At 31.8% G+C, this 24,730-nt stretch overlaps 1 protein-coding gene across 2 annotated transcripts; it reads right to left on the bottom strand.

Annotated features, from left to right (window-relative positions):
- Positions 1 to 868: 868 nt before the first annotated feature.
- Positions 869 to 24,116, bottom strand: LOC110998518. Of its 2 annotated transcripts, XM_022267201.2 has the most exons (11): positions 23,968 to 24,116; positions 8,503 to 8,624; positions 7,749 to 7,857; positions 6,550 to 6,662; positions 6,075 to 6,187; positions 5,686 to 5,764; positions 5,061 to 5,191; positions 4,659 to 4,769; positions 3,863 to 4,008; positions 3,198 to 3,304; positions 869 to 2,134 (listed from the first exon to the last, which is right to left on the bottom strand). In XM_022267201.2, the coding sequence occupies exons 1-11, from the start codon at positions 24,025 to 24,027 to the stop codon at positions 2,047 to 2,049; spliced, it is 1,179 nt and encodes a 392-aa protein (XP_022122893.2). In that variant the 5' UTR covers positions 24,028 to 24,116; the 3' UTR covers positions 869 to 2,046. The 2 variants fall into 2 exon arrangements, with proteins under 2 accessions (XP_022122893.2, XP_022122894.2); XM_022267202.2 differs by lacking the exon at positions 3,198 to 3,304.
- Between the last annotated feature and the right edge of the window lie 614 nt (positions 24,117 to 24,730).

Genomic DNA, 24,730 nt, shown 5'->3' with positions numbered 1-24,730 from the left:
CTAATCGGAATTTTGGTTGTGTTTTATTTACGTCTGGGGCAACAAAGTTACAGGTGGTAAGGCCAGTCATCGATGTCATACAAAAGTCTGAGAAGAAACATTTTAACATTCGTACTTCCATACTGGGTTTGTCAAGTTAACATTCGTGTTATCCTTAACAGTTTGTATTTTAATTGTTGTTTGCGACCTTTGAGATACCATGGATATGATAAGGTAAAGTTTCCTGTTTACGAAGGAAGGTCAAATAAAGGAAATAAAAGGTTTGATATATTTAAATAAAACACTTTTTACCGGATTGAAGCTATGTATTATTGTAAACTTAATCACCAACAAGTGTCACCGTGACCACGCACGCTGTAAGGCACGCGAAACGTTAAATTTAAAATTATGTTAAATAATTATACGTTTACAATAATACATAGCTTCAATCCGGTAAAAAGTGTTTTCTTTAAATATTGACACATTTAAAGAAGCTATGTTAATAAAAGACAGTACTATTTAATATATTGTTATAATTATGTATTATATAACTTAAATGCTATTCTTGCAACTTGCTTATATACTTTACAAACACCAAAAGAGGACGGAATCGTTGTTCAGCATATTTATTATTACGTTTACATAACATTGTTCATATCTTATTGGATAGTAGAGTTATTTTTATAGTTTGTTAAATTTATTTATAATCCATTATTATTATTCTTAATGATTATTTTACATACAAATGTCAATCAATTATGCGCTTGCGTCCAAATACCACAAATCTCGAAAAGCAATATATTTAAATTAAAAATGAATTGACCTTAAAATTCATGACTTTTGTTGATATTTTTTTATTTCAATTAAAGAAATATTTATATACAATATTTTATATTGTTTTTCTTAGAATAATATGCTTAAATTTTGGTAGATTAGTATTAAAATATTTACAATTATGTAAGTAATACTGCTACTAAGGTATACATACACATAAATTCATAGTGCTATGTCTTATTGATCTACGCATATTTGTTTATAGCATTTAAGGGACGGTACATATTCCAGAAAATACTAAGCGCGATTTTTGTGTACAACAAATCTTGCTGTGAATTTTAAAGAAGCAATGGCGAGATCTAGTGTCTAGATATGCGTCACGATCCGAGCTTCCGTTAAGAAAAAAAAACGCACATCGTTTTGTCTTTTGTTTTAAGTTGTGAACTCTTTCCAGAAACTTTGAACTGAAAGCACCCATACGTATAGTTCGATTTAGTTTTTTTAACCACAAAATACCCTTTATACCAATAATTTAAAAACACATATATGCTTAATTTATTTGTAAAACTATTTTCGTTGTTATTTAAAAATTTATTTTCCGAGTTAGTTGAAGCAGGCTTTAGCATGATTTAGTTTGTAATAGCAATGGCACAAAACGTATTTCATAAATATTAAAGTACATATTTGTTCAGTAGCTGTAGCTTACTTAAAAATATTAAACCTATATCATTGATTTTAGGTTAAAAAAAATGTTTCCGTTTTCAAATTGTCAAAGCTGTTTTTTTTTTAAATTTCATCTCCCTAAATCCAAGCATTTACAAGCATTTCATTATGGAATCCTGTATCAGCCCTATTTTTTAAATAAAGAACCTTCTTGCTTTCATGTGTCAAATATTAAAATTGACAGATTTTGAGGTACGTTTTATACTTATTTGTGAGTTTATCAGCACTCTTAGAATGGGCATAATATCTTAGTGTAAATTAGACAGCGCGATGGCCCTATATGAAATTAACCGATATGATAACGCGCAGAAGTATGGCTTTCGTATGTCAAATACGTTTTGGACATACGGGAGTCATACTAAGTCTCGTCTGATTCTTACCCTTAGTTTCTGACATTAACTTATCAACTATACGAATACTTGACAAAATATCGATAAGCTTATACTAAAGGTACAAACCAGTAACTTGTCTCGAGTAACAGTTACGTATATAAATTACAATGTTGCTTTTACGATTATTTCCTTTCATTATTCCAGACTAGATTAAATATCCATCCGGATTATTCTTGTATCAATGTCGACTTCGATGCATGCCCGAGTGTCGACTGCCGGGTCTCGATTGTACTATAGCGTAGTGATCGCTGTTATCAGATACCGATCTGAAAAGAAAATGTCATCGTAAGATGTCGGCGGGCCATGTTATATGGCTACTTTAAAATTTCCTGGGTAGTGACTAAACAAAACGATAGAACATTACGTTTAACTCTGATTGGTCCGAAACGCGGACGTACGCTTTTGGTTTGACTAGAGACGCTATTGATCAATCACAATTAAACGAAACACGCCATTTCGTTGTATATAACCTCCCCAAACAACGATAGAGATTCAGTTAATCTCTACAACAACAACAACAATATATTTATTGCACAGTAACAACAATTATAGCAAATATGCAATAATCTTGAGCTCGACTCCAGGAGAAACAAATATAGTGTAGGGTCAGAACATGACTTTGTAGCGACACCTGCAATGTGCGGTTGTAATCAGTACCACTACATCTAGCCTTTAGGTTGGAGGATGGATCGTGCGATACACCAACTTTTTTGACAGTAAGAAAAATCATCAATGAATCACAATAATTTCTGGCTCATCTCCATTTATCTGTTAAAGCCTTACAGTATCTTTAGAAACTATTTGTACATATTGTATTAAATTATTAACAAACAGTGGTGTTAAAAACAAAACACGATACAAACAACATAACAATTCTAAATACAAAGCCAATTATTAAATTATATGAACAACTATTTTGTACTATGCGGAAAAATTATTCGACGCTCCGCCAAATAAAACTTTAAAAATGGTCTAGATAGCTTTGTATTCAAATATTCAAGACACTTCGAAAACTTTCATAACAAAAACGAAACTGTATCAGCTTTAATGCTGATATTAAAATGCAAGACATTGTCTAATTTTTCCGAATATAAGGTCAATATAATAATGTTTCAATTGTTATATAATTATTATAGTCGACCCCCGACATTGCATGATTTAAATCGAAGGGTTGTAGTAACAAAGTTAGCTTAAGTTATTATATGTAATTGTTTGTTTTAGTTTAAAAACAAACAATGATGCTAAATATCCGCAGAAATCCAAACGAATTGTGGTATTGAAAGTTTTCGAAGCCGCACGAAATTATTTACGTAATGAAATGAGTGTTACCTCGCTGAGTGTATTGTGGAGGATGGGTATCGACTTCCATATTGACTTCCATGCCAGCTGCGGTAAGGGTCATAATCTTCGACTACTGACGGATCCTTTTCTATAACCTGTGTGTGAACATGACCTTTAACGCATGCATAATCAAGGCTGTAGTTTTCTCTTAATACGTCTAGTTTTATTTGTTTATATGGCTTCGACTTTGGCAAAACTTATTGTTCAATCGCGAGTACCAGAACTATACGTAACTTACTTACTCATAATAAAAAGGAAAGAATATCGGCTCAATTCAATTGATGAAGCTCACAAATATAACTTTTTTACAACTAGATCGATAACCAGAAATGATGAGATGTCCTGTTACTTAATCAAGTCTACGGCCTTGAATATTCAATGATAAATTGTGCATTGAAAATGATTTAGAAATAGAATTGTTAGTATCATACAATCGTAAATACTAAAATATAAAAAGTATATGGTTTACTATATTAAAGTTCACAACATTTTACCTCTGTTAATCAAACAAAAGAAAGAAAAACAAATAATTTGGTTACCACAAGCTGTTTTTTATATCTCTTGTTAACATCACTGATAAAAAACTTTTTCCGAAGCAAAAAAGAACAGATTCCTAAATAAAGTTAAGATTTCATTGCTGAAATATTTCTTACATCAGTCCTAGCGCAAGAACACGTCATGGCAGTACAGAGGAAGCAGTTGATGAGCAGCATCACCAGGAACATGACTCCCAGAGCGATTGCCAAGTAGAGAAGCCAGAGTGGATGGACACCTTCATCCACGCAAGCTAGAGCTGCAACTGTTTCAAACGGATTTTATGAGGATTCAATGACAAAAAGTTATATATAGTTTTATTACCTGAAAGCAGCACCTAGTAAGTATCTTATGTAATCTATGTTATTATTACTTAAAAGCTAATACAATATTGGCTTTTATAAAATATTGCTCGTTTTGTCTCGATGGAGTCTTCAGTCCCATTACAGATATGGGACAAAATCTGTCAGTTTTAAGATTAGCAAAGCTGTTATTGAAACATCTCTTGCTTAATTTTTGAAGTGAAACTTCTTTATGCGGATGAGGGTAAATTTTTTTACGGATGAAACGTCACGGAGATGTGCAGCGTTCTTGTCGAAGAAAAGGGACAGAGCGATTGTGACTAATTAAGAGAGAGTGAGAAAGGGAGATCGAAAAAAAAATACAGCGTGTATCTTACGAAGAGAGTGTAAACAGTGTGAATATAGATATACAAATACACGGAGTGATCATATACTGGTACATGATCATCTATTGGGGCGTTTACCTTAGTAATAATGAATTTACAAAGAAGTTTCACTTTTTTCTACTGTTTGAAAACTATGTTAGACTCTTCTATAGAAGACGGTGAAGCCGCACTCAATTACCTACTGATGAAACAACTGATACAAATTTTGTTATATGATATTTCAATACCTGCACTATCGTTGGGGTCTAACACAAAAACTCCGGTTGAGGCTGTCACTGAACCCTCCTCGTCGTTCGGTTCTGGGCCATCGATGGAACAATCTATCGTTGCACAGGCGCCTGCAATTAACGTTATTAGTAAATTAATTTAAATTAGTACATTAATTCAGCCAAGAAAAAATCACTCTGAAAGAAATAGATACTGTTTTAAAAGTTTTACCAGTCTTTTGTAAGGTTTGTAGAAAAATAACCCCGTGTGTTGAGTTATTTATATTTGTGGTCAGTTTAAAGAGATTTTAAGAAGATTTTTGTAGAGATTATCTAGAATCAGTTAAAAGCGGTATCTGGTAAACAAAGCTTTGTAACACATTAACAAAAAACCGTGATATATTATTTAGTAGACGATTATACCTTTACAAATTCCTATATCACACTGGAAGTTGATTTGTGAGGAGTCAGAGAATCTAAACATTTGCGGTATTGCTATTTCGGCGGTGGTCGTGTCAGACCTAACGATCAGGGTTTGTTGCTTTGCAGGACATCTGAAAACATACATTTTACAAGTTTATCAAATCCTCTTCACTTTTTCCTCAGAGAGGGAGTCAGAAGCCTATTAAACTAATCATCACATAAAATATCTCTCAGAGCTACAGGGGTCACTAAATTAGCTTTTTAAAGATTCCTTGTTTCTTTTTGTCCCTTGCTTCCTTGTTTACCAGAAATTATTTCGATTTAGCAAGCACAGATTCTAATTATCTACTTTTGGACATACTATGTAATTTAATAATATATTTTATATTATTTAAGAAATAAAAAACATGGCGATTAAAAAGAGTGGCGAAGAGTTATTGCCAATTCTTCTCTTCCGTTCTACGCCCTTGATTTGAGAACTGTCAGTAAATGTAAAATTAGAAGCATTTAATGTATATATCTTTTTTTTGACGTTCATAAATGTACATAAGGGTCCTAAATAAATAAAATAAAAATAAAGTTAAATAATTTGTTGATTTTTTATTATAAACTAATATATATTTACCCTCTCCTGTCTAGAAGATCCACGGTGTTATTACGCATGTTGAAAACAAAACAATTTCTCATGCGAATGCCGTGTGTTCCTGGAAGTACATAAACATGATTCATGCAAAAGCTGTTACTTGGAATTACATTAGCTTGATATGTATAATGCCATGAGGTGGCCTAAGTCAAGAGTATTCTAAAACTGTTCAATAGGACTTTATATAATTATAATACGGTATATCATAATTTGATGTAAAATTTATACGAATATACAAGACATTTAACAAACATAATTAAATTATCTATATAGTTTCATTATTTATTGTCAAGAGACTCTGAAAAAACTGTTATGTTTTTGTTTACAATTGGGGAACCTTTACATAAAAATAAGTAAGACTTTCATATTACCGTCTGGCTTGCTCATCTCGGCTCGGAGTGTGTAAGGCAGACCATAAGCCGCATTCAATACTTTCCTACCCTCAGAATTTAGCAATCGTAAAGATACCAATGACGTTTCGTTTCTGAAATTCGAAAAAATGTTCTAAAAGATTTCTGTTTAAACTATTCGTTGTATGGTCAAATAGGCTTTAGTTGCTTAGTCATCAGACAAAGCAAACAAAAGAACAATGAAAAAAAATGTTTTAGCAGACAAATTTCAAGCGGTTTGTCGATCTTGGTATATTTAATAAATACTACCCATTAATATTGAATGTATATAAAATTCTCAATCCGAAATTTAGTAGTGGTACTTTGCAAAACACAGATTTAAATTCTAAATTTGCTGGCAATAATTGGTTCGGTAAACACAGAAGAACTAACAAACTATTAAAATGAGGATTGTGTACTATAAAACTAGAACTTAGGATTGAATGGATTCAATCACCTTGCGTTTCTAAAGCCAGCCTTGCCACAAGTGATGACATAGAATTTGTCGTCAGCGAGTTCCAATGTCCTGTGAACACGTACAGCTAGTGGTAAAGATCGCTCATCTGTTCGCTGGAAATGTAAAATGAATTTCATGAAAAAATCTTATAAAATTACCCAAATAGAATTTATTACAAATGTAATAGTAGTTTAATACAGCATACAATTGGTATTTGACATCAAATTCGTAATACAATACAGATTTCTTAAAATGCATCCATATTTTTTATCCATTGATTTGCATTAATGAAATGTGCCTATATAGTTCATTGTTTCTGATTGCTTACTATATAACTTGTTTTACAAAATCAACATGATGTATATGCAAGGTAAAATTTTATGAAGGTATTAATTGAACAAACTCGCCATTAACGTCTTTCATTTCGACAAAAACATTTTTCGTAAAAGTCGAATTTATAAACTTAATGGCAAGAGTTAATTATATTCCAACTAGTAGCTGACCTATTGCAATTTATATTAATTATTTTATAACAGGTGTAGTCTCAAGGACATCAACATATATTCAATTGTGTTTCAATACGTAAGGCGTACTTCAAGGTTCTATGGGTGACGCATAAGTTTATCTTTTTTATGATTGTTCACGTACTAAAACGTGTTGACATTTTTTGCGATCCAATATATGAATTTCAATGAGACTGGCTTATTCGTCAAGAAACACTTGTGGTCCGTATGATAACAATACCTTGACCGATAGGAAATGGCTATGTTTAATGTTTTGGAAAAATATGAAGCTGCTATTAATAAAGTGAATAGTAAATAATTTGAATTTAATTTTCAACTAATAATAAATTCTTTGTACAGTAAGGTATTATATATAAATTAATAATTATAATTTAGAAGCATTTAATGTATATTATTAATATATATTTCTTTTTTTGACGTTCATAAGTGTACATGAATAAATGATTTTAAATTTAATTGAATGTATTCAAAAAATTGCTTTAATAAACAGAATTTTGTTTTTTTTTAATAGAACAGGGGGCAAACGGGCAGGAGGCTCACCTGATATAGGTGATACCGCCGCCCATGGGCTCTCTCGATGCCAGAGGGTGCGAGTTTACAGTTCACTTAAATATGATTATTTATATCAATTATATAGTAATTCGAGGATGGAATTTATAATATAAATATCCTTACGTTATTCCAGAAAACTCCACAATAGTCAGGTGAGCCCTTAACAGCGTTGAGATTAATATCAAAACCAACAGTTTCACTCCCATTTCCCATCGCCATGCAAGCTGGATTTCTGTAAAGATTTTTTTACTAATTAGATACAACTACATGATTTTTTTCCATATAACCAAGCATTACGCTTCCTTAACCTTTTAATATCCAGAATATAATAATTCAGTTGATCATTTTTCTGTTGTTTTAATACGTAGCATTATTGGTGTATATCGTTTGAGTATAATTGCGATGTGATTGTGCGCTACCACACGTACCACAGCTCTGAACGAGCTAGAATTTTGAATTGTACATGTCGTACATTGAACGAAAACAAAAGGGTTTAATACCAAAGCCTAAGAAAATATTAAGCTTGCTGAAGAGAACTAGAATCGGAGCCCGATTCTAGTTTAATTCTAGTCTAGTTATAAGAGATAGACGTAATAATGATATCGAATTATAATAGATTTAAATATGTTCAAAAATGGATTTTATCTTATTGTAACTATGACAAATGTCAATATTAAAAAAAACCTAGATCTAAAATAAAGGAATGGTAAAACTAGTTCTCAAATCAAAGGCGTAGAGCGGAAGAGAATAATTAGAAAAAACTCTCCCACTCTTTTTAATCGCATTAAATTTTATGCATAAGTTAATATGGAACATGAAAGATGGCACAGAAATGTGCCTTTATATCATTGTGTGTTTCTTATTAAAATTTAGGTACCTGTATTCTCGAGCATGTGTTACTCCACTGAAGGGCAGGCTGAAGTTGATTCTAATTGACATAACTCCACTCTTACATGTTGCAGTCACAACCGGTGTGAAGTCTCCACTGCTCTCTGTATTCTGAAACAAAATACAATATATTAAAAAAAATTTTTTGGATGTCTGCTACTTTTGTATAAAAGACGTGGTAATTAGATGTTTTTCAAATTTGTAATAACAATCTTAACTAAATTTAAAGCTTTGTTTGCAGATGTTGATGTTCAGGATTTTCTGACATCTGGAATTAAAATTTAATGCCATTGATGTGTTGGTCTAGTGGGTTCAGCGTGCGACTCTTCTTCTTGAGGTCGAACTTTAAACCTTGGACTTCAAATTGACTTTCCGTCTATGTCCGCATTGAAAACTTGCTCGTAAGGTGAAGCTATATATCATGAGGTAACCAAGACACCAACTTGCCTATTAGATAAATAAAAAAGCACGAATCTGTGACACATACTGAAAAGGATGTGACGTCACTGATTATTTTTACTCACTTATTTATTTATTTTATTTATTAACACTTCGTTGCATTACATAAAAGAAAAAAATGAACATAATTTAATGAAAACCACTGTGAGTAAAGGAAAAAACATGTATTACATAAGGTAGACATTAAGTGCAAAAATACATATTACAAATACAATAAGAAGGAAAAAAACATACTAAACAAGAACAAAAAAACTTATATTAAATTGCATTAAATAATTTTATTCACAATACATTCGACCACTCAAAATAAAAGTGTCTTCAAAGATGTGTTGATATAAAATGTATTTTATTCAAGAGCCATTATAAATCGTCGTTCTTTGTGTAGCTGATGGAATATATGAAAAGATGATGTATGATGTCTTCTGAATATAAATTGCACCGAGCCAAAGAAAATTTGCGTCAATATATTTCTTGTATCGTATGAAACTGCAATGAGATCGTGTTATATAAGTGTGTATAATAAAATTGTATTAAAAGAGTAGAAAAGTTTCGTATTATATAAACTTTTTAATATTCGTCTAACTATTATTTATACAACTTAAAGATGTTTGCTTCACTTTTGTTAGATTCCAGTATTCAGGAGTGTTAAGTTTTCCGTATATAAATGTATTATTTTTATTCATTTAACTATTCCATTGTTACTAGGTATTGTTCATGCTAAGCTGCATAAAAACAGTAACCCATTTATAATATATTTCAATTAATAATGAAACGCATTAGAATTGTCTTAATAGGTTAATAAAATACAAAAAAGGTTTCAAAACAATTTAAATATAAAAAAACGGCACAAAAATAATAGTCTTTCCTTCAATTTCGATTGTTCCCTTGTGTTCCAACGACTCTAGGGCCGAGGCTGTGGGCTTCAAGAGCACAGGCACTGAATAAGATTTAAGTTGTCGCCTGGTCGATAGTACTTTTGTCCCCAGAGCTGGTGTTTACCTTGCTCAACGAATAAGTATCGCAATGCAGCGAGGAAATGCTGCCAGCGTTAAACACTGCCACAGCGTTCAAACTTTTTATATGTGTTTAATTTTCTATTTATTAATTTTTAATTATTATTAAACCTTTTTTATATTTTATTTTTTTAGGGTCCTTCAAAAAAGGCGTACAAATTCTTAAAAGGCCGGCAACGCACTTGCGAGCCCTCTGGCATCGAGAGTGTCCATGGGCGGCGGTATCACTTAACATCAGGTGAGCCTCCCGCCCGTTTGCCCCCTGTTCTATTAAAAAAAAACATATGCTTATGAAAATTGTAAATACTGTATATTTTATTGTTATGATTACAGATAAAGTATAAGTTTTTTATTTAAACATTGAACGGTTAAAATCGAAATACATCATTTGAATTATTTCCTCGGACCAAGAAATGGCTTTCATGCAATTCCCAGAAAGCCTGAGGATGAATAAAATAAATCCTGTTTTAGCCGGTTTGTGCCCTCGAGGGTCACGCCCAAGGAGACCGGCGCTCACGATCCTATCATGTCGACCTAGTCTGTCCAAGCAGGAAATATCTTAGATCTAACTTCTACGGATTTCGTAACACTTATGTTGTATAATCAGATAGAGGGAACCACTTAACTATCCTTGAATAACAGGAATTTCGTGTCCAAAGCCGACGCCTTTTGTTCGCTTTTTTGGAATTTCTGCTTTGATTTGCATACTGGTTACATTGAGTTTTGTCTGATTATAGTCATTAGAAGACTAGTTAATGCAAATTGTACATAAAAAAAAGGTGTGTGTAGTTATGTACACGCGTTAGAAGTTATACTTCTTTAGCGAAGATATAAATATTTTCAAAATTATTTAATTTATTATCTTTTGCCTCTTGTATGTTTAGTTTTTTTTATCTAGAATAAACTACCCATAATAGAAAAAATATGTTGGCTATAGCTCACTTCAAGGTGTCAGTTTTTTGTAAGAGTGTGCGCGCGCATCCTAAAAATTTACTCTCATCATAATTCCCTAACGCGCTAAAAAAGGAGAACTTCAATAATATAAATACATTATTTACTATACAATAACATATAATAGGAGAAAAATAAAATTAAATAAATCAAGAGTATGTTATGGAAGCGCTGGGAACCCTAACATAGGTATTTTTACTTAAAAGGGTTCCCAAATCTTACACTATGAAACGAAAGATGTACTTAAAATGAATAAAGAATTTTATTATTATTATTAAGAGAATAATAATAATCAGTGATACATAGTTATACACAATAGCAGTAGTGTTTAAATAAAACAAATATTTTCAATTTCATAAATTGTGACGGAACGTAAAAATGCCTCAGCCTTTACTATGTTTTGACATTCGTCTGCGTCATATTTTTGAGTTTGCTTTTAAGTTTGAGAGTGACAGGCAGTGGAACTAAATTTAAATTAACAAGCTAGCCTAACCCGGCTAAATGAAATGTCATCGTTCCAAGTAATCCTAGCTAGCTGTTTGTTCAACTGGCTGAATGTCTTTCAGCCTTTTCGTTAAACTGCGCTTTTTATTGAGGCTAGTCTGTTGATTGAACAACTGATAAATCTAGTTGGCTGCGACATATATATTTTTTACAAGCGATCTTAGCTATATATTACATAAGTTCAACTCAAAGAATAAATGTATATTAAATGACTCCCTAATAACATACATAATGGTTTTTAGCTAGATAATTCGCTTGTATTATTCGAAGAAGTTTTTTGTAAATTAAAGTAATTGATTGAAGAATATATTAACTTTGTTAAGTATTTTTTACTTAAAATGGTTCCCAAATCTTATCGTTGCATATTAATAACATATGTGAAATCCATTAATCAATTGCAGAATCTAATCTTAAAGTTATATTATAACCATATCATTAATCTTTGCTGTTATGCAATTAACTTAGTATCTTATTGTAGCTACAAAGTAATGTAATACTGTGTATGTACCTATATTTTCAGATTCCATTCACTTCTGGTTAAATAGGAACTAGATTGGAATTTGGAATTAAATTTGTTAATTGCCACTCAATGTATTCGGAATTTTTACGTTACCTTTGCAATTTAGTGTAATATTAATTTACACGTATTCTGTGTTTATTTATAATGGTATTCATTTAACAATAAACTAGCATAAAACTAATTTAGATTTAAAGTGAATTTGTATTCGGAATTGCATTTAAGATGCAAATAGATAGTAATAAAAAACTGTATCAGTTTTCTTCATATTCGGCCATTAACACCAAATTTAGCAGCTTTTTGTTAAAGTCAATTTCTTTTATTATTTTAAAATACTCTTATGAATGTTTCTAACTAAAACAAATGACGATGGGACAGAAGACAGTTGACGTCATCACAGAATTAGCAGCGGCCAGATCCGACCGATTGTCGATATATGGGAACTGGCATAGGGTTGAGGTCAATGCACGCCTGACCACCTTGCACTCGCCTGTATTGTTCAAAATCTTTGAAAGGCGAACGTTTTGACAAGTTACTTGTATAAATGTTTTACATAAAACACATTTTTACATGTATTTAAAGCTAATTACGGTTGACATTTCTTTTTTTACTATCAGACCATTAATGCCACTAATTTCATACACACATTAATACACACCCACACTTTGTATTATAGTTAAGTAAGCTGTATAGTGTTTCTAAATAAAGAAATAATCATACTATCATGTCTTTTTTTTAATTTTTAATGCTCCTTTTAAAGATTGGCGATCGTCATATCTACATTAATTTTGGATTCCGTGCCTGTGAACAAAAACTTGGTGCTTTGATATCTTGACATATTGAAAAACAATAAGCAAGCAACGCTACTTAATAAAAAAAATAACAGTTTTTAACGAATTTAGTATAAGCTAAAAACTTATGAACAATTTTATCAAAAAAACCAATTCCAATTTTTAGGACTGTGATATCTCTGTGATTTGTTTTTTTATAGGCGTCTTTTGTTTTTAATAGATAAGTCTTTTTAAGTCTTTGTGGTGTCTCAATGTTTTTATTCTGTAAATTGCGCACATAAAAAGTCCATTGGGGTTCGAACCTATGACCTTAAGAATGAGGTCGATTGAGGCAAGTCGATTAAAATATAACTTAGTACTGTTTTCGTTTTAAATATATTATCAAAATTCAAATAACGCATTTCGCCCAAAACTCATCGCAATCCAGATTGATCTATTCTGATAAAGGAGCTAGGTTTGGTTATCCATAGTTGCTTTTTATACTTTTACATCAAATTTCCTTTAGTTTTTGTAATTAATATTTTTTTTTCTTATGTACCAATGAATCAATGTGCCGAGCATTACCAAGTATTTGTAAATAAATATAAATAAAATGGTGGATCGCCTTGAGGTTAATAAGGCCTCTCAACATCCTACAACGACTGAATCAACAATGGTAGACACGGCTAGTTAATAATATTATGGTGGAAACATTTGAACGGCACTTTCATTGATACATGTATCATTACTAAAATAACTGTAATTGCAAATGAACATCCGTTTTCAGAAAATCATCTTACTTAACCCACTTATAAGGACTGAACTATGATTAACTTCCGTGAATCCCATTTAATTTATATAATTCCGTTATAGAAACCGTAAAAACTACTTAGCTTTAATAGTTACAATAGTTTTTATTATTAGATTTGGGCTATGGAAATGACCGACTCAAATACCACTAACGATACTGTTTTCTGTAGAAATATTATGATTACCTTAAAATGTTTAGTAACTCTATAAATCTAATGTATGCAATCGTGTCACGGTGTTTGTAATTAACCTTCTAGGAAATGGCTCGACCGTTTTCCGTGAAATTTTGTCTACATATCGGTTAGGTCTGCGAATCGGACAATGTATGTATAACGTATTGGTGCAGTTAAATTTTTTTTGGCAAAATGTTTTTGTTTTTTTAAAATTCATCATACAAAAATACACACGATCCTTAATTTTCACCCGTGTACGATCAACCCCTATTTTTTAAAGATAGTATTTATTGAACAAAAAAATGTCTCCTAGAAATAATATCCATGGCAAAACAACGTTTGCCGGATCAGCTAGTAATATATAAACACAAAAGTTGCCTACAAGCGATATCTTTCAGACACCAATTTTCATCTATTATTGCGTTTTTAGGCACACAAAGAATTATAGGAACGAAATATACAATCCGAAGTAAACCTATCATATAAAATAGATTGATTGCTGATAAATATTTTTTTTTTATATTAGGGGGCAAACGAGCCTGCGAGGCGCCCAAAAAGGGCATTCACCGCAGCCCATAGACACCCATTTAAAGCTGATAGCACATTGAACATAAATAATATCGTAATAAAAAAAATTCAAAACCTTTAGTTTAAAAATCATTTTATTTAGACTATTATAAGTCATATATTGTTAGTAGAGTACTTATAACTTTGTTAGCAAAATTATTAAAACGATTAAAATTTAAAAATTCATAAATCTACGTTGATTCGAGGCACCAGGTACATGGGCATGTATATGAACCCAGTGTCTCAAAACAGCACATTCGGGTTTATTAACTATAACCATCAGGATATTGTTAGTACTCGCACGAAATAAATTTATTATATGTCACTTTTTGATTTTGCTATATTAATCATTGTCAAATCTGCACCTATACATGTTACATAATTAAAACCCAATAGGTTGATGTAACTACTGGCATGACCGGTTCCTTTGCCCCCAATGTTTGGTGACGTCATAACCTTAGTTTGTCCAATCGATTGGTTTAATTCTGTTTTGTATCTTTAAAAGGTTTCAAAACATTCGATTCGGTATTGTTAAAAACGAAATTCATTTCTAAATTTAAAGGAATCTTGATCTGAATGTAGCTCAGAAATATGGTTAAATTTTAATAGATAATAGTTAAGAAAATATATAATATATAAATGATAAGCATGCTACAAAACTACCGACTTCTGACTCGCCCACTCACCCGAAGCTAATACCTGAGAATAGTTCCTTCTCTTTGAAGATCTAAATCCCGGTATAAAAATGAGGACGAAAGATGATATGATACAATGTCAAGTAATTCCTTGCAGTCTAGAGACTAATCAATTCAGACACATTTATACAATCATAAGAACTGGCTACGTAAATCTAGACTTACCTATTAAACCAATATATTTTTTGTATGACCTTGCCAATCTCAGGGTCTAATTGAAAACATCACTTTACGTTACATAATTATATATCAACCTAGAATGCATTAGTAATATTTCAGTTATCAGTTCCTCGCGTCAAGTCCGATAAGTGTAATCTACGGGGCCCGCATAAGTGCATTTTCGCCTGTTTATTAAGTCATTAATAATACAATATTCTACGAGCCAAGGCTGTAGATTTTGCTGCTTGAGGTATTCTTGGTTTTATAAACGTGACAATTCTAGGGGATTTAGGAATCGGTGTTGCACCCCGAGATACCAGATGCAGTTGACCTCTGCAGCTTTATAAGCATTGAATTTAATTAAATTTGTATGCAAATCGTATAAAGATAATCCTCTATGTTATAAAGCACCCGAAGACCAAGGAACCGTACTGATTATACTGAGTATAAAGCTAATATTAATGAGCTAACATCTGTGACGATTCTCGAATTAGAGTCTTCATGAGTATGTACCAAAGACAGCTACTATTTCCCATGGGTTACATAAAAGACCGGTTGATCAATAGGAAGTAATAAGCGATGATTATCACGTACACGACACCTACACCGAGCCGTGGTGCGTAGCTAATTGTTTGTTTTTTACGTCATTTCAGGTTTCGTGTTAATTAGATGTTCCTAGATAACTCAAGGTAAGTATTGTGTACCGGTTAATAAAGCTTTTTGTGTGACGGAAAAAGAATTTATTATTTATGGAATTATTGTTTATTGTCCGCCGATCAATTACATATAATCGTGCCACAGATATGTAATGTGTGTGTCACAACTGTTTTTAACAGCCTGTGAAGAAGCAGCTAATTAGATTCACAACCTATGGATGTGCAGTTATAATAAATGTTATTAACATAATTGTCTTTTATTGTCATTTTTTTTGGTTTTTTATAATTAATATATAATGTATTTTAGTTTTTGTTAGTATGAGTTTGACCATGGCTGTTAGTTAATAAAAATAAACATTTATTCATTTTTATCGATGTTCTTTTTAAGACTCTTAACGAAGACGTCATTGGACATTACAATCTAGCATAACTTACGACTAATAAATTTGAGTCTAACCTAAAAACTTTACTAAATAAAATAGCTAACACAGTTAAGTGTTCAATAACTCTATTTACAGTATATAAATTAAGGGGAAGACACTCTTTTTTGTAAGTAGATAACTCTTAAGGATACAAAAAAATATTGAACAATAAAAACATTTTACATACGACTTAGTGCAAAGTATGACTCGACATAATGTTAAATTTTTGGATTTTAACAACCTAAAACTCCTATTACATGAAACGTGACATTTGTCTTTGCATAGTTCTGTATTATGCTTAAAAATCCATAGAGACGTTTTAAACCAAATTTCATTAGAGCATTTTTGTTGTAAAAACAACGTTAATAATTGAGTTACATGGACACGGCTATCAAAAAAATCATAATTTGTTTCGTTTAATACAAGATAATTTGCCAAGGTTCTCGCCTGTTTAAGATGTAGCTCACACAATGCAAGACATGCCTGCAAATCATGTTTTACCTTGGACAATACTCATTTGGTTATGGTATGAGGTAAGCTTGGTGTGTAAGACAATAAGAAGTAGTTTGAAGTATATATAAAGTACTACATAACACGTGAATTCGTACATATATAACCTTTGATATAAGCCTTTAGGTAGTCTGGTTTGGTTCAATGCTTGACTTATTTAATAGGTCTTAAGTATGCAATGATCACTAACATACTTGCCAGATTAAAAAATCTGATAAATACTTGACTTCAAAATTAAAAGGTATATTGGAAGTATTTGTTGTTTATTTTACTAAGCTACACGTTTTTAAAGAAATATTCATGCCATACCTACAATTAGACATTACAAATAAAAAACGTAAAAACCGCAAAAATATACGAATAATATATGTTTGGAAATCAGCTTGCAAAATCAGTGCTGTAGTAACACAGATACCTCTCTGGAAAACTTGTGAAGTGATGAATTAATAGTAATAGAGTATATATACTTTTATTACTATTGATTACCAAAGTCAAATCCTAATCCTTGGGATTGATTTGCTCCAGTTCAAACAATTTGTATTAAAAACTTGGCGATTGAAAAGAGTAACGGAAAGTTTCTTGCCAGTTCTTCTTGTCCGCTCTACGCGAACTTGCGAACTGGTAGTAAATGTAAATTAACAATTAATTTAAATTTTTTTTGACGTTTATAAGTGTACTTGTTTACCTAAGTATATGAATAAAGATGTTTTTGATTGTTTGTTTGATTGATTATTTGGCCATTACATAGTTCTTCCTCGGATATAACGATCAAAATCACTGTCTGATGACCCCGTGATTGTGTTAATGGTTTATTGTCCTTGCGAAAGATTACGAAATATCAGATATGAAGTGCAACTTAGTGATTTCCGTAGTACGAGTTATCATTGCACGATCATGTTATAACAATCAGAGCGTTGCATTTGCTCTTAGAGGCCAGGAAATCTAATGTAGTATGATACTAATGTATAACTGAATATTCCTTCAAGAAAAGAACGTGCCACTTATTAAATCGGCAAGCGGTTGCTAGTCCATTGTCATTGAGTGTGTGTGCGGTATCACTTCACATCAGATGAGTTCTATGTATCGTATATATGTGTATAGATATGTTCTACGTATAAAAAACTTGTTTTTTTTTTACAATTGCATGATTTAAATACCCAATTGACATTAAGGGTATGTTTCAAAATGTTCGGATAAGTTCCAAATAAAGCATTTATTACTTATTGGTAAGTTTAGTTTGCGATGTCAGATAGCGCTATTCTGCATGCGTTTTTTGCAAAGCCGAAATCTTGGCCTTGTAAAAAGCTTAATATTTTATATGCGTTTAAAAATATCAAATAAGCCATAGATGTGCTTTGATTAAACAATTCAACATCAATGATATACTCGTAGTTACGTAAAATATTAAAGAAAGACAAATCAAAATTTCCGGAAGAAAATTCAATCGACTATGACTAAACAGAAACACGATTGAATCAATAATTACAGCAATTAAATTTACATTTCCGAATATAAAACATTCCTGTTGATAATTGAACACACTTTATTACTCACTGTCAAAGCACCTATGATACATATGTATCCGAGTTGAATCAAATAGTTGATTCATAAATTCCATGCGCCAGATTGGCGGAAGATGAACCTGATCATTTCTTAATAAATACTGTTATTCATAAATATTTAGCCTTAATACACTTTTTAACAATTAATGGCTCGGTATACATAATTTTAGATTAAATTATACATAAAATTAAATTTTGATATATTTGACATCGTCGTATCGTGATGTCAAATACAAATTTGAATATTATAACATTCAGAATCGATACCATTCACTTACATATATTTATTTTATTTATTTATTCACACTTCGTTGCAAAGAAACACAAATAACACCATACATAAAAATTACAAGGGATGCTACGTGCGGCCTCGTCGCTAACAAGCGATCTCTCCCAGGCAACCCTAGTAAGAAAAGAAAACAATAAATAAAAATGATGAATGCAAGAAGTGCATAACCAGAAGTTATATAAAATATATAATATATATTTATATTAATCTATAGAACCTTCTTCTAGAGAAAATAAAAAAAAAACAATATTAATAACTAACTGAAAAGCTAATAGCGATGTAATACAAAAGAAGAGGAGATACAAGAATTACTCTTCTAAATGTTTATACCGAAAGTTTATACGAAAGTCATACTTAGTCTCGACTCTAAATTAAACCTTAACCTCAGGTAATTTTTCCTTGTATATAATAATTGCTCATACTGAGGACGAAAACGAAACCCCTTTTAACACATAATTATCCAATACGGCTTTGTACGGGTATCACAGCGCTTAGTATTGACTAAACCTTATATTAATATAAGTAAAACTTTCAAATATTCAATGAAATCATACTAGAGGACATGCGTAGGCGCAGCCTTGCAGCCAACACAGTTTTAGTCGATCTATGAGCCTTTTATGGTAAGGAGTTATGAAATAAAATGTAGCATTAACACTTTTTCGTTATCATCTTTTATCCTTTTTTAATACGTGGAAGAAAATTGAAACAAAGATATTTTCTTGGAATATCGATATCAGGAAGTAAAATCTATTTGTGTTGTGTTAAAAAGTAAATAGCCAAAGGTTATTTTGGAGTTCTACGTTGGCGAACATACACTATAGGACTTTTAAATTTTATTCACACTGCACAACGCCTGGATCCTTTACGTTACAAAATTAATAATATTAAATAATGTAATTATTTTAAATAATTAAGAATTAAGTTTGTTTATGGAAGAGCAGGTACACAGGTATTTTTTACTTTAAAGGGTTCCAAATCTTACACCTAGGAATAAAAATGTGCCTATTTAAAATGAATAAACACTTTTTTTTAAATTGCTCAAATTTCTCCCAGCTTAAAGCGTTTATAACAATGTTTTATCATTTAAACATTTACGATAATATTCCCATTGCATGTTTACTCAATAGTACCTAAACTAGTACTTTCGCCCGCAGTTTAACGCTAAAGATAAAAATATTTCCACGATATTTCATGAATTGTCGAAATATTTTTTGCAACTTCTTCCATAGTATATTTCAGGCATATAATCGAAATTGAACGCTGCCAGCATCTTCTCAACCTAAAGGGGCTAACTATATAATTTAATAATTATTTTTTAAGGTTAGTTATCGTTTTTTGGTATATTTACTTACGTTGGCTGGATAACTATATTCACGTTACTTATATAAATAAATTAAATAAAATATACAAATATTATATAAATTTGTAAATTGTATTTGAATCGCTCCGTTTCAAATTAATTGCATTTTAATCTTTTCCAAACCCAATATTGCTTTGACATGATCTTTTTGGTCTGTCTTTAACAATGACGCCTTTCAATGAAAGGCTAACTTAGATGAACTAAAGGCTTACTAAAGAAAAACTAGTAAATTTTATCTGTGATTTCAGAACATATCCTTAACATAATTTTATCTCGCACTATCTTGGTGCCGACAACACATATTTGTTAAAAGGACTTAAGTTTATAATATGTGAGGGTTCTCTCTAAATTATAGTCAAAAATGGAGAAATAGAAAATATAAAGACATTCAAAAAGGTTAAGCTGGGAGCATTTTTTTTTATTGCGATACTTATTCGTTGAGCGAGGTAAGCACCAACTCAGATCACCGGTACTATCTACTAAGTTTAAAATCTTTGAGTAGCAACTGTGCAATTGGACCACACGGTCTAAGAATCTCAACTCCAAATAAACTCCAAGGTGAAGGAAATACTCTTAAATATTTGACTCGTTTATTATTTTATGCCTGCTCTACATTAGCTTTTATGCTTGTCTGAACGGGGCTAACTAGTACGAAGTATTATCCCGTAGCAAAGCCCGTCGCGAGAGATCAAAGACATCTCACCCGGCCATTTGCCATCGTCCAAATGCCTGTTGGCTCTAAACTGGCTGGAATATTGAGGGAAATCAAATCATTTCTTATATTTTGCGATGGGTACTGAGAGAACTATAAGAAGCATATAATAACTGTAATTTCATTAATGCGTACCAATTATTGTTGAATGAGAGTACGCTGAAACCCGCTATATATATTTTGTGTCTTGTATAAGTTTGTGTTTTATATACAAAAACAAATATGTATATGTACATATATATGTATTTGTTATATTCTTTTTTTTTCTGTCACAAGTCTGAATCGTTGGTTTGTTTTTTCGTCCTACAAAGATATTAGAGCAAAATTATAAAAATAATATTTAAATTCAGAATTCCTATTAAATGCGCCAAAGTTTGTGATACGGAGTCACTTTTCACAGTGGGGACCGAAAATGTTTTGAGAAATTTTTATATCATAAAACTTAATATTATTTTCAATACACCGAATAATCAAACATAAATGGCAATCATAATAGCAAGGTCTCGTCAGTACAAATTTAATGGATCTTAATTATATATGTAATTTATAAAGTCTGTCTAAATTCTTCCAAAAGATTGAATCCCTATTTGACCATCAACGTTTCATTAAACAGTTGTGTGATAGTTATTTATTTAGCTAAGGGATATGTATCTCATATAGAGTATATAAGGAAGTGCCTTTTAACTCTATATTAGGACGCGAATGATGTAATTAGGTACTTGTCTGTTATGTAAACTCTTGCACAAATGTAATCAGGAAATTTTGTCTATTACACTTCAAAAATATTTAGTCTATTATAAACTAGCTCCCGTCATATTATATAATACACGAAATAAACAACAACGTAAAACAAATAACGTAAAAAAAAGTGTATTTTGGAACAAATTCCAAAATACACTTTTTGTGTATTTTGGAATTTGTTCCATTTGGAAATTGTTCCTTTAAAACGCTCGGTTGTGGAACGATGGACGTAAAGTTATAGATCTTCCTAACTTATAACTTTGTGACCTTCATTACAATTGGAGTCACACCAGTGGCGTAGCTAGGGGGACAAGGGCCCTGGTGCATAGGGAAAGAATCGGGCCCTCCTCCCCTCTTTCTGCGCAGTTTAACTAATATTGGCCTTCAAAATTATTGATAAGAATAAGAATAGAAAACAGTAAGTGAACTTATCCCTAGTAGGCTAAATCCATACGTCGTCTCTATTAGAATCTCCATGTGTTTAATAGAAGAAAAAGGGAATAAATAAACAACGACGCACATGACAATATAGAATATTTATTATACAGATGAGAGTAATTAATGGAAAAAACGATTTTTAACAGAATTCCCCGCCCAATTCACAATCTCTTGCGCGCTTTAATTTTTGCGAATTCGTCTATATTTCACTCAAATCCAAGTTTGATGCCGCCTCATTTTCTATTGCAATTAACGATAAATGTCGGAGGCGATCTTGTCGAATGCTGTTTCTTAAATAATTTTTTATAATCTTCAGTTTACTGAAAGATCTTTCTGCTGCCGCGGAAGTAACAGGAATTGTATGAAACAGTAGCATCGCTGTATACACTTCCGTAAGGTCACATTCGAGCACGCCAATTTTTTTTATAATTTCTTTGCAAAGCTGGCGAATAGACCACGTCTCCATCAATTGAGGGAGAATCAGATGATATACATTAAGAAATTGGAGCGAAATTGGTACGATAAGGCGGTCTTGGTGGTGTCTTGCAAAAATGCAAGAACAAGACCAAGACCGATTTTGGGCAACACTATGATAACGTCACTAACCGTATAAAGAACAGTGAAACAACCGTGCCACACTGTAAAATTAAATGAATCACTCTGTAGTCAATACTGTAACAACTAACACTGTAACCGTTGCTGCTGCGTACAGTATGAAAATCGGTGATGTCATCTTATTTTGACAGTTGAACACTTTTACTGGAAACATTGATGAATGTAGTATATCGAACTGTAAACAATCCAGTGTAACTGTTAAAATCTCAGTTTGGACAGGAAAATTCTCTGTTCCACTGTAAAATGAAGTGGGTACCCCGTTGTTTAAGCAGTTTACACTGCGATATTTACTGTTTCTTTTTTTTCGTGTAGTAGCTCATTGTTTTCAAATCTGAGGTTTGAGGGCCCCCTGAGCTCCGGGGCCCTGGTGCACTGCACCACCTGGCCATATGATAGCTACGCCACTGAGTCACACTTACTCATATAATGAAAACCGTAGAAAAACCGTTTGGCAGTTTTTGAGTTGCGCAAACAAAGATGCAGCTGACTTTATAGTCTATATGACTTAGTTTGAATTGAGATACACATTTCTACAACTTTCATGTGCATAAAGAATATATTGGTTATTGACATCCTATGTTCCATAACCCGAAACAATACCTACTTATTCAAAAATATGTTTGCTTTACTGGATATCGAACCAGGATCTCAGGTCTATGTTCTATATGTGTAAACTAAGTCACGAAGGTTCAGTGGTTTACAAATTTACCGAAGTTATGCGAAACCCCAAAATAAGACAACAAAATCGCTTATACCACAAGCTTGATTTCATCTCAAAAAACGAGTCTTTATTCAATACATGATTCATACCTCTAAAAAATTAATAAACGTAGACTAATCGTAGACTTTTAAATTAAATTAAACTTTGTTATGGGTGCCACAAATCGGTCGTTCTAATCCTAGGGACTACAAATACCTGTCTGCCGTCTCAAATAGCCGTTAGATAGGTACAAATATAATAAAATAAAATTAGACTCAAGAATTAAACATAAAGACAATTTCTTAAAACATATTTTGTCAACGTGAAAAAAAGTGTTCCGGCACTTTGTTCCATTTAAAACTGTCAAAATTAAAACAAATACGATTTATTTAACTGATAAGCAAAAGCTCATTTCCAAAAGCTTATGAATGAGTGCTTTACCACAGTCTCGACTTGAATCTAGGTTACGTATTACGTATTATTACACGAGTTGCATTGCTATTTGTTATACTTCACATCTTCGTAGTAAATATCGTATATGGAAAGGTCAATTAATTTATTCGTCACGCTTTACGCTCTGCTACCCTCACTTTCATTTCTATAAAATAAAAATGACCATTAACATTGAAGTTAATATTTAATTAGGTTAAGGTCTATTTGGTCTTCCAATGACTACTTATCGTATATGTTCATTGCCCATAATAATGCGTACAAAACAGTCTGTCTATGCAATAGTCTTGTAACTAGTATTAAAAACGGTCAGTTATAAATAACAACGTGAGATCATCTGTTGAACCGTAATGAAACAGGGAATAGTTGAATATTAACTACCTGTGCAGTCACTGTCGCCAGCAACAAGCCGGCGAAGAAAAATCTCCACGATTGGCACATGATTCACTTAAAACACTTTTTTATTGGACTCCACACGGCATGACGGGCGGCCTGAGCGCAGGTTTACACGGCACTGGCTTACCTCCACAGCCTGCACGCTAAGTTACAAGAACAAACTTACTTTCTGTACAAGGCTTTGTTCATAATGTTCCCAGTAAGAGACGTATATTGATAAAGGTTTTGATACGTTGTATTTTTAGAAATGAAAATTTGTTTAAATGTATATAAAATATATAATGTAAAATGTATCTGAATAAAGGCTATTATTATTATTATTATTATTATGTTTAGAAGTGATTCTATTGTTACGTAAGCCATTTAATTAGATTTTTATTTATTGTAATTATTTATTCTATTGTCCAATTCAGCTGCTGCCATGTGCTTCCTTTACTCAGACGTAAAACTAAATTTTGACTGATCTGAAGAGTATTTTACATTTCAGTCCGTAAATTATAAATAATTAAATATTTTTCAAATTCAAATTTTATTCATTTAATCGAAGTCAAATACAATAATAAAAACTAATTAAATAATGCTAATGTAACTTTTAAGCGTTTAGTCTTTATAATATTTAAACAGCTGAATGTAATTTAAAGTAACGCGCAGTGTGAACGCAGTTTTCAAGTTGCGTCGGCGCAGGGCATTACGACATACGCCCACATACGCACCTTCGCCTCTTTGTTAACAACTGACGCACACTTGC

This window comes from Pieris rapae, chromosome 12, assembly GCF_905147795.1.
Source record: "Pieris rapae chromosome 12, ilPieRapa1.1, whole genome shotgun sequence".
Lineage (NCBI taxonomy): Eukaryota > Metazoa > Arthropoda > Insecta > Lepidoptera > Pieridae > Pieris > Pieris rapae.
The sequence above is the reverse complement of the archived record's forward strand: the minus strand, read 5'-3'. Positions and strand labels throughout refer to the sequence as shown.

What these genes read in the sequence shown, in the direction of transcription:
- LOC110998518 (XM_022267201.2), bottom strand. Translation starts at nt 24,027, where the DNA reads ATGTGCCAATCGTGGAGATTTTTCTTCGCCGGCTTGTTGCTGGCGACA. An exon ending in TGGCGACAGTGACTGCACAG is followed by an intron (nt 8,625 to 23,967) that starts GTAGTTAATATT and finishes ATTTTGTTTCAG; the next exon opens with AATACAGAGAGCAGTGGAGA. An exon ending in AGACCCCAACGATAGTGCAG is followed by an intron (nt 4,009 to 4,658) that starts GTATTGAAATAT and finishes CGTTTGAAACAG; the next exon opens with TTGCAGCTCTAGCTTGCGTG.